Source organism: Aphis gossypii, chromosome X (assembly GCF_020184175.1).
Source record: "Aphis gossypii isolate Hap1 chromosome X, ASM2018417v2, whole genome shotgun sequence".
NCBI classification, from domain to species: Eukaryota; Metazoa; Arthropoda; class Insecta; order Hemiptera; family Aphididae; genus Aphis; species Aphis gossypii.
The window spans coordinates 54,102,290-54,114,138 of NC_065533.1; the positions used below are offsets into that span (position 1 = coordinate 54,102,290).

At 27.7% G+C, this 11,849-nt stretch overlaps 1 protein-coding gene across 1 annotated transcript; it reads left to right on the forward strand.

Annotated features, from left to right (window-relative positions):
- Positions 1 to 3,675: 3,675 nt before the first annotated feature.
- Positions 3,676 to 6,518, forward strand: LOC114127740 (uncharacterized). The gene is made up of 5 exons (XM_050207432.1): positions 3,676 to 3,886; positions 4,071 to 4,240; positions 4,973 to 5,219; positions 6,023 to 6,267; positions 6,334 to 6,518. Exons 1-5 carry the CDS (start codon positions 3,738 to 3,740, stop codon positions 6,393 to 6,395), a joined length of 873 nt encoding a protein of 290 aa, XP_050063389.1. The 5' UTR covers positions 3,676 to 3,737; the 3' UTR covers positions 6,396 to 6,518.
- The last annotated feature ends 5,331 nt before the right edge of the window (positions 6,519 to 11,849 follow it).

The window sequence follows — 11,849 nt, forward strand, 5'->3', positions numbered from 1 at the left end:
CTGTGAAAGTACGAAAGTGTACTTTTTTAATTTGTTATACGTAAAATTAGCTGTAAAATATTCAATACACGTACCTATGCATAGTTAAAATATTTAGTAATAGACCTTATTTAAGTTTGTAATTTGAAATAAATTCCTAAATGGTTAGTAAAAGTCTAGAATAAAATAAAAAAAAAGCAAGCGTATGGGTAACACTATGTATTTAAATCAGATATAACAAAATAATTAACATCATTATATTCGTCGTTTAAATATGTAATTTTGTCAAACTTTGAATTTCAAACGCATATTTATGCCTGCCTATGCATTAAAACACACATACTCGTAGATCGTTGTAAAATAAATACATTCATCGCTCCGTTTAGAATTTAAAATAACTAAATGAACAATATAACAATAAATAATAATTAATTATATGAAGATAAATTGATAACTATTATATCGGTTACAGACCTACAGTTTATACTATTAAAATTTTAAATAAATTAAATTATTATCGTCAACCAATATTCATAGAAGTTTTTAAATTAGTAATAATTGAGGTTAAATATAAAACTTGACATTAGTAAAGTCTAGTTATCATCCTATTTTATAGATTGTAATTGTTATATTGTATCAAATATATACATATATTATTTAAATTGATCACATTTTATCAAAATTACACAATATTAAGTAAAACAATTGCACAAAAATATGATGCCTCAAGCACATTATATTTGATATAAAAATACAAAGTGACTCAATTAAATATGCCCAATCACTAATTTTACTGAAAAATATTTTAGAATTTTTTGTAATTATTTTTAATTTTTTTAATTTTAATTAATGACAACATACATTTTAGATTCTGAACGAAGTGATGAATGTTTTGATTTTACAATGATGTGTGTTTTTTTTTTTGTTTTTGTGTCTGTGTACAGCATAACTAGTCGAAATAATGCTTCAATTTCAAACTTTGGGGGTGGTTTCCGATGGAAAAGTGAATACCCTTGGTGCATCATAGAGGTAAAAAGTAAACATTTTCCAACAGTTTTCAAGTAAATCTAGAAAAACAAAAAAAAAATGACGGAAAAACGGGAATTTTTACGCAAAACCAGTTTTCGACTAAATCGATTTTTATATATGGTTGTAATTCAAAAACTAATCACTGTAAAGTGTAAATACTTGAAATTTTCACCAAATGTTTATGTTAGTGTCATCTATATACAGTTAAATTTTCAAAAAAATGCTGACTTTTTTGAGTTATTTATAGACCACTGAAATTTTCGATTTTTAAGTGGATTTTTTATGAAGTGTCGGTAAAAAAATGTTGGATGACCAAAAATACTTGAAAATTTAATACAAAGTTCCTTATGAGTTGTTCTTATTGTAGCTAAAAAAATTAAAAATCGTTAGTCACAATTTTTTTATATAAGCGTTTATAGTTCAAATTTTTACGAAATCTGTCGAAAACGCGAAAATTTGCAAATAATTTTGAAGTTGAAAAATCATAAAAATATTTGTGTAATAACTAAGAATTGAAAATACAACACTAAGTTTTCCATAAGTATTCCTTCAAGTATCTATAGAGAAAACTCGAAGCATCATTATAAGAAATGTTTTAAGTGCGTTTGAATTTTAAATTTTTACGAAATCGCGTAACGATAACGATTTATCCTCAAACGATTTTAAATATTTGTTATTATTCAAAAATTATAAGTCGTAGATACTTGAAAATTTTATCAGTTACTTAGATTAGCATTTTCTTTACATGATTTAATTTTCAAAATATTTTGAATTTTTTTGAGCTATTTATAGACAACTGAAATTTTCAATTTTTCTGAAAATATTTTTTAAAGTGTCAATGACATTTTTTTGGCCCTATAAAAATACTTGAAAATTTAATACAAAGTTTCTCATAAGTTACTCTTTTAGTAATTTAAAAATTATAAGAATACATAGGTCATAGGCACAATTTTTTTTATTAGCATTTGAAGTTCAAATATTGACAAAAATTCGTCAAAATCATGAATATTTGTAAATTATTTTGTAGGTATAATTCATAAAAAATTTTGCATAAGTAGCTAAGAGTTGAAAATTGAACACAAGATTTTTCATAAGTTTAGCTTATAATAATTATAAAAGAATTTAAATTTTGGTGTATTCAGGCCATTAAAACATAAACCACATTTTTCACCACCTACTGGAAATTATATTCTAAGCTGACAAATCATCTTCGTTCAGAATCGTTTTTCGTATACAATGATACCTATAGTGTTATACATATGATGCCTAAATTCAAATTTAACACTCCTATAATATATAATAGTGATCCACTCGGCATCTAATGTACAGCAGAGCGGTACCCACTTACCCGATTTTTTAATATTATATTTCAAAATAATATATTGTTCTGGGTCTTTGAATACATAAAAATCAAATTTAACACGTGTGGTTAAATAATTAAGTAGGATTTAGATTTTGTGACCATATAATTTATTAAAATCCTAGGTTATAATAAAATAGTAACCTATGTAGTTGAAGCCTTGTAATTTAAAATAGGTAAAAAGAATCCTATGACAAAACAAATTTAAAATGTTCATTGTCAAAATACGATTTAAGAACTTCAGATTTATGAAATTGCATTAAAATTAGCATTATTAAAAATAATAAACCATGGAAAATAAGTCTAAATATTTTTAACATTTTATTTTGTATTAAAAATAATAATAATAAACGCTATGAGGACAGTCTAAAAGTTAATATAGTGTAGTACTTACGTCCTGCAGTGTCCGTAAAGTTAATATATTTTTTTTAAATTAAAATTGCTTTTTTTTCATTTAAATATACAATTTAATTAATACTTGAACTTATGTAAGTATTGAACAGTAAAGATGGATAGTGGTGTACTGGTATATGTCTACTGTCTACAGCTGAAGATGAGAAGTATAAAATAATAATAAATAATTTTTGTATTATTTTTTATACTTGAAATTAAATATTGAAATTTTTATATTAAAGCTTAAAAAAGTGCAACTATAAAACAGTTAAAATGTCCAGTTAATAAAAAACAAAAAAAAAACAAAAGAAACAAAGTATTTTTAACTAATTGATAATTAGAATCACACGAAACAAATTTATACATTATAAAAATCACATTTTTATCATAGAAAGAAAAAATATTCGTTTATAAATTACAAGATATAGTTAGCTTTAGATAAGTGTGGTGTATGTATAGCCACAAAATTTTAAATTTTAAATATTTACTTATATTTACATATATGCATAACTTTTTTATTAACTTATAACTAAACTACTCGTTCAAAACTTCTATATATACGCATTAAGAATCTCAAGAAAATATTTTTATTCGGATATGGTATTAAAAATATAAATTTATAAGCTGTTATTAAAATCAGTAAAGAGCTTAAAAATAATTTAATAATAGAATATAGAAAAAAATATGATTTGTTTTGTTGTGATTTCAAATTACTCGTTGCAGGTAGAGGTAATAAACCTGTATATATAAAAAAAAAGATATATCCAAAACCGTTAATACTTTTTTTAAAAGAAATAAGTGCTATAACAATTTTAAATAATTTAATACATGTAGTATGTAGTATGTACTATATAATATAAAGAGTAGGTAATTTTACGAAACGTATAATTATTAACCATGGTGACAAAATAAATAAATAAATATTGTCTGTGATAATAGTTGTACGAATATACTTAATGATTAAATTGTGTTAAGAATGTCTGAATCAATTATCACTATTGATCGAAGTTCCGTACTTTGTAAGACATTTATTAAGTTCGATAAACAAATAACTTTTACTTCTAGACAAATTGAAAACTTGTTTAAGCTTCAACTACTAAATATGAAACCACAAGAGTGCGTTACGTGAGTACTTACCTTATAATTAATGTACTCATAATTTGATAAACTCCATGTAAGGCACCGCTGCAATGCATGCATACAGTGATGAGTAGCTATTTAATATTTAACGATAAAATAATATTATAAAATAAAATATTAATAATAACGTATTCCTATATAAATTTTAATGTTCAAAATTACGCAAAAGATCAGTTTCGTCTACATTAAAACTTGATGATATTGAAGAGAATTTAACACACTTTTGGCTGGCCGACATGTTATCCAAAATCGTTAGAAACCTACAGCATTCACGTTTTAGTGTTCAACAAGGAGTTGTCATTGTGCGTTGGGTTATCCATTATATATCTTTAGTAATAAGTATGACAAATATTAAATAATATTATGGACTATTAATAATTAATAATAAATGTCTATTATTAAATATAATACGTACACAAATGCCCACCTATTCTTAACGGTCATAAATAAATAGTTCTTGGCGATGCTGAAGTATGAAAGTTAATCTTAAAGCCATCTTAAACTCCATACCTAAACAATTAAACATCTATATTGTGTTAATTATAGGTATTTATCACATGACATAACATTATTATTGTGTATTCAATTTGTATCCAATTAATTAATTTAATCGTTGCCTGTTGATTACTTCTCTTTTATAAGTTTTAAGATTTGTTCTGTGACTAATAATTTATCTTAAAACTATAAATTGTATCACAGCTCACAAGTTACATCCAATTCAATTAATGTTGGATATTATTGTATCAATATATAGTAGGTATAGGTATTACCATTGAGTATAGATAGTATCACTTATAGTTTTTTTTTATTCTTCGTCGATGTTCAGTCGAAGCAGCCTCCGCTCCATTGTCGATAATAACAATCACTAATAAAATTATTACTATTTTTAAATTTAAAAATATATTATTGCAGATCGTTTTCCCTTAATGTAGATGTAGTAATGCTAGGTGCTAGGCGCTTGATTTTCCAATGTCGAAAGATAAAATTCTTTTTGGATTTGAGTGGACTTGACATTGAACGATACAAATCACATAAAATAGATAATATGATAACAATTACTTTTACATCTAGCCGAAAAATTGAGTAAAGTAATGTTGTTCGAAAAACTACGCTCGGACATCATTGTTGCTCTAGAAAATGCTGGAGATTATTTGATACCACTTCCGAATAGTACACAGTGTTCGAGTTACGTGACGACGGCCAAGAACAAGACGAAACACTCGTCGAAAATTGTGAAGGACTCGACATCTGAAGCAAACCATAAGCCCATGACTGCTTTACAAATAGCTGCTAGCATCGCGAACACGTTACATGAAATGTTCGTATAAACAGCTTCATCGTGTACATACTGTACATGTATATGTGTAAATGCGTTATACATTTAGAGATGGACCGATTGTCGAAAATCGGCTGTTAAATTTAAGAAGGCTGCTAAATTGTGATAAATCAAACCTTACGCCTCTTCCCTTGTTTAAATTGTATATTCTTAAGAATCCTAAACATATTTTCTAAATGTAGGTACTTTATTAAACAATTTATACAAATAAAATAAATTATATTAGTATTAACTATAACAATTATACTAATATATTTATTATACATACATCTCCGTCCTATTTTGATACGAAATACACTACATTATTATTGCTATTACTTATTAATATTTTCAGAATCTTGCAGGCTATAGCGTCTTACATTTTTTAAATCACTAACATCATAAATTATAATCACACACGATTTGTACAAACATTATTCTTACAAATAATCGATGATAAGAGTTACGTACGGTAATTTAAGGCTGTAGATATAATACATTAAAAAACCTTAAAATCTCTAAAAATGCAGTAAAATCACACTAAAAATTGTAAAGATACATTAAGAATTTCAAAAAAATTAATATAAAATACACTGTAAACATAATAAACAATCATTAATTAAAAAATATAAAAATCTTTATATTTTACACCTATATGTATATGTATACATTTTTTTTTTAATCGTATGTGTTGACATTTTTTGGGTGAGGATTAAGCTTTCCAATTCCTCTAATTTGCGCCAATAGGCTAGTTTAGTTGCATCAGTGTGATTACATAGTTCAATAATTGATAAAATATATTTAAGGTTTTGGGACGATTTCAAGTATACTGTGGTACAAATGGCATTCGATGCTAACCCGATTCAAGAAATAAATAATGAAATTCCAAACACGATAAAAGATATTGACCCTTTGTATCTACGAAATGATAGCAATAACCTGGTAAATGAAAACACTGCCGACAAAGACGAACAATTTAGTGCAATTATGGACAGATACTTTTTACGATCACCGGACAACCCGTCTCCAGATTATGATCGGCTGATAAATAGTATTTCATATAATAAGAGTTATAAAGAATACAAATTAAACAATATACATTTTTTTTATAATGTAGGCTTAAAGCAGTCAATGTGTCGTAAAAGTAGACTTTATGAATTGTATGATAAGGATGAATGAAATTATGAAAATGTTTTCTGCAGTGTTGGCAATGAATTCGTATCCAAGAAGTAAGAATTTGAAATTGTATTAATCAACATGTTAAATTTTTATATATAAATAATTATTATCACTAAAATAACAGTTATATTGAAAATATGAGTTCAAAAACGACTAGTGATGCTCTTAAGTCTTATTTAACAGACATACACACCTACATATAATATTATAAATTATAATTATATTATATACTATTTAGTGTTTGCGTTAGGTACGGACAATAATAGGCCGAGCACCTGGTTGCGTAATGCATTTCTGACGCACCTGCTTATATACACACACCGACCGACTTGTATAAATTGTGTGTGTATGTGTTAATAGCACTCAACAGGAGGTGGATAGGGTACCCGAGGCCCGAGCAAATCCTGTGAGAATTAGTGTGTAGATGGTGTGTGTATGTGTGTATGTATCTATTTGTATTTATACTTAGACTAATGAACAAATAGGTAACTGCTTAAAAAATGTTAACTTAAATATAAAGTATAATAAGGGTACGGCCCTTTTGGCTCAATAAAATAAAAACCCGTGCGCACATTTTAACTATATATTGTAATATAAAAAGAGATCGCCGAAGACGGAACGGAAAACACGACAGGTTTTTCAGCAACCAACTATATAAAAACTTATACCTATGGGCTATGGCAGTGGTTCTCAATCTTTTTAAGGACTCAAATTTTCTACCAAAAATCTATCGCGACCCTCTATACTTCTATAGTTCTATAATCCATAGTCAATACTCTAAAGAATTTTAAAACTTATATATAAATTTCTCACATTCTATATAATTAAAAAACTTCTCTCGACCCCCTAATGGTTTGACTCACAGTTTTACAAACTCTGACAAATAAAATAATTAAAACAAAGCTTACATAAAAGTATATTAATAAATGAAAAATAAAATAAATAAACAAAACGGATGTGGGTGTCGGCCGGTGTACGTATAAAGGCCGCTGATCTATATTGCAGGCAAGTTAGGCGAGTAGTTGAAGTGGTAGACGCAACTTCTCCTATCACGGCTTATTGCACTCTGGGCGCAAACATATTATAGTGTTACATATAACAAAACATACATAAGACATATTTCATTAGTATTTAATAAGTATAATATTTTATTTGTTTATTGTAACTATATATTATTATACAATACATCGGTATAATATATAATAACAAAAATTAAATTTTTTTTCTATATTCTATTCAGTTAGCTTCCAGTGTCTAATTTAATTTCTACCTCAACACTAATTAATTTAACTTTATCCATGTATTGTTTATTACTATTTCAACTCTATCTTAACTTGGATAGTTACTCATAAAAGTATGATACATTATTAGGTACTTACAATAACATGTCTAAAGATATAGTGTAGGTACCAACATATTTCTTAATAGTCTTTACTCTTTAGAGTTGGTAGTAATGGTAGTCCATTAAAATTTAATTAATTAATTACCTTTAATAGAATTTGTCTGTATTGCCACCAATATTAAAATAAATTATTATGTAAATTATAATTATAATTAACCTAACCTTTCCACCAAAATAATTATCATAGTCATAGAAATATGTGTAATTTCAATTAACTTTCGTTACGGAAAAGCTAAAAATCATAGTTTAAAAGCTTTTATTAAATTATAAATAAATCTACAAAACCACTTGGTAATTCATAATTATTGACAATTATTTCTTCAAGAAGACCTTTTGTCATTCTATAAGGACTTCAACCGCTGTTTCCATATTTATTAAAAACACATACGAGCATACGAGTGATGTATTTAGGAAGTATAGGGGGGCTTGGGCCCCGAGTGGTAAATTTGTAGGGGTGGTAAATTTTGGAGAGCATTTTTGCACATATAACATGCACTGATTAGTCTATTATCTAATAACGATATATATGCCGTATGCGTGTCGGTTCATCCGTATATGTCTAAAAAATGTAGTAAACAGTTCGCTCCTATTGAAACAATCTACGGATGCAAAGTTCCAGCTTATTATAGGTATTATTACACACCCTAAAAATTGAAAACCATGCAAAGATACGATAATTCAACTATGAGATTACAAAATATATGATCATAGGATATAATTTTAAGACAAAATAATTTATTTTAACCACCAAGCCTATTATGTCTTTATAAACCAAATACAGCGTCCGCGTCAATGATGTTTAGTTAAATAACTTATTTAAAACGCCGTTTGATCACTGAATTTCATTCAAGATAACATATCTATAATACTAAAAAGTGTATAATAATAAAAACCAAACTCCTTTATTGAATCAAATTATTCAGACTCATTATAATCGTACCCGAGAAAATAAGAATAAACATTATGTCTATTTATTCCAACGGATTATTATTTTCTACCTGTATATACAATATACAAAACGTATAACGGCATAATCAAACATTCGGTACTACTTGATACGTATATTAACAGCGTCTTTCGAAAAAAAGTAGGTAATAAAACAACTTTATAATAGGGAAGAAAACATATTGAAAATTCACAAAATTATATAATAAATAAATAAAATATGTTAAATTTAACCTATTCGATATATTAGAATTTGTAATACATGTGTGTAATATGCTAATATGTAACTATATTATGCAGAATTTGTAATTGGCAATTTAATGATAATAGTGGAAGGCTTAGAAATTGACAAGAGACAGTTTTAGATAGAATTTATTATAGAGGGGGAGGCGTAGGTACAATTGGTCTACTTGCCTCATCCCGCCGGCTGACTGACTGAGCGGTCGAAGCTAAGTATTATCAAGTATATTATACTAAATATACTATTAAGTTGAGCGTGGGTCTTATACACGGTGACATGCACCGGTTACAATAAGGTTCAATAACATATTATGCAAAATCAATCAATCGATCTATTCTTTTGGTGACTATAAACACGTGTTCGGTTAAAACGATTAATGATTATTATATCGTAATATTCTTATGCGCGAAACAGGGCGCATGTTAACTCCGCCAGTGAAGAAAATCCAGTAGTAGTATAAAATTAATATGATATATTATTTAAAAATATATTTAATAAAATATCATATCGTTCACATCAAATATTTAAATCATAGTAAAAAAATCATAATAATAATCGTTATACCTAATAATCCAAAAATATATAGTTATGTCCCGTATGTTAACTAAAATGATGTGATACAATTTGTAAATATTCTGAGTCTTGTATTACTCCATTGAGGTACCTATTTACAGCATCCTGTAACACTGTCATATAGTGACAGAATTTACATTAGACCTTTTATTACCTTTTTATCTTGAACGGTATTCTGGCGAAGTTTACAATCGCTCACGAAATAAAATTGAATGTCAGAATGAGCTAAAACGGCACATAATATACCGGATTACTAATACAAATTAGATGGTTATTAGTTATTACTTATAAATTAAGAAAAATCTAGAAAACGCCAGCAGAATGAAAAATTCGTAAGCAACGACCCCCCGTGCCGGCGATGACAGTGATCGGCGGCGCCGACCACCTGGCGTCTCTGCGTAATGTTGAGTTTTTTTTAACGCAACAGTGATAACCGCTGACACTTGACATATAATGCCTCACGGCGTATATTCTATAAAAATAAAAAAATAAAATAAAATAAATATAACCCGACGGCAGGTGTCTTCGTGAAATAGGTATTGAATTTTCTAAGCGCAAACCTAGACAGTTCACGTGTGGTTCGACAAAAACCAACAGCTATACCATCATCAAAGAAAATTTTAATAAACACAATAGAACAAAATTATAGAGTTACGTAGGTAGGTAGGTATTTGACATTTGATTTTTTGACTTCGTTTTTTTCATACAAAAATAAGATCTGCATCTAGAGGACTTAGTCAAATGGTCTTAGCAGACAAGCAACGTTTATATCATACAATCGACGAATACGACGAATATTTGATTCATCAAAATATAATAAAATATTTGTCAAGTATTTATAACAAGTACCAATAGTTATCAAATTATTATTATATTATTATTATAATTTTTATTGTATAGAAGATTGTAGTTGGTAAAAAATTTTTTATAACGTTATTATATTTAAGAAAATTAGATAATAATAAAGAATAATTAGCAACATTTCCCAGAAAACTGTACGTAATCCAGTGGTTTTTGGTGGTCATTTTGATAATCCATTGTTCGATCAAAATCGAACAAATACAAAACGTGTTCCTAAAAAGGTAAACTGTACGGAATTGTGATTTACCGGTTTTTGCGTTGGGTCTAATTTTCCGGCGACCAGTTATTGATCGTTTACCTGCTCGCATGAATCTAATAAGAAATAGCCAATAGGAACATAAAGGTTAAACGCCAATCAAAAATAATTACAATCTTCATTGAATGTATAATATTTATATTTCACATGAATCGTAAAATAATCTATTGCTTACGTAATAGTATTGAAATTTATGATAATATATTAATTATACATATACCTAGAATGCCTATATATAATAATATATATATTATATTATTATATAGGCTCTCTACATATACCTACCTACAATAGCTACACCTATAAACATAATGTCACTAAAATTCGTGGGTCAACGGACCCGTCGCTGCTTTTGTGACACGCTAATCTAACTGAATCGGCCATTAAAAATGGCTTGAATGCCACGTGTTTAATAATTTACCTTCTAAGTAATATTATTATACTTAATATATTCCACTTGGATGTGGCTTACATGGAAAGCGTTCGATGGTTACGTAATAATATATACCTATGTATTATAATTTATTGTAACGGCCGTGTTATGCAACAAGGAATTTTAATTGCGTCCTGAGCGGTTTTTCGGTGTTTTCCGAGTTCAGAATATTATTATTATTAACATCGTCGTCATAGGTATTATAACCGATAACGAAATGTAAATTATTATTATGCTAATGGAACGACTGTGACGAGGGTCTCATTCCAAATTCTTTGTCGATCAAATGTTTTAATAAAACAATACTTAGTTATAATATTAGGTAGACCTGAAATCTCATACGAGCCTCATGTTACATTATATTATAATATATTATGTAGATATATCGTACATGTTTTTATCGTGCGTCAGACGAGAAGAAAAGGAGATAAATAGGTAAAGGCGATTATGTGTGTCCGGTGAACGCTACGGTGCACTTAACTCATTCACTGTCACTTACAATCGTTTGTTCGTTTCCAATCTACCGATGGCTTATAGTTTGTTTTTACTGATGTATAATATATATATATATACATAGAGAGAAAGAGAATGATAGAGAAAGGGGGGAGATATAGACATAGGTGTGCACAGTATAGTATTGTGTCTGGTGGGCACAGCACACATTTTTAACCAACCCGACAGAATAATAATAGCCGACGTATTTCCCTCATTGTGACATAGGTAAATCTATAGTAAAAGGGCCA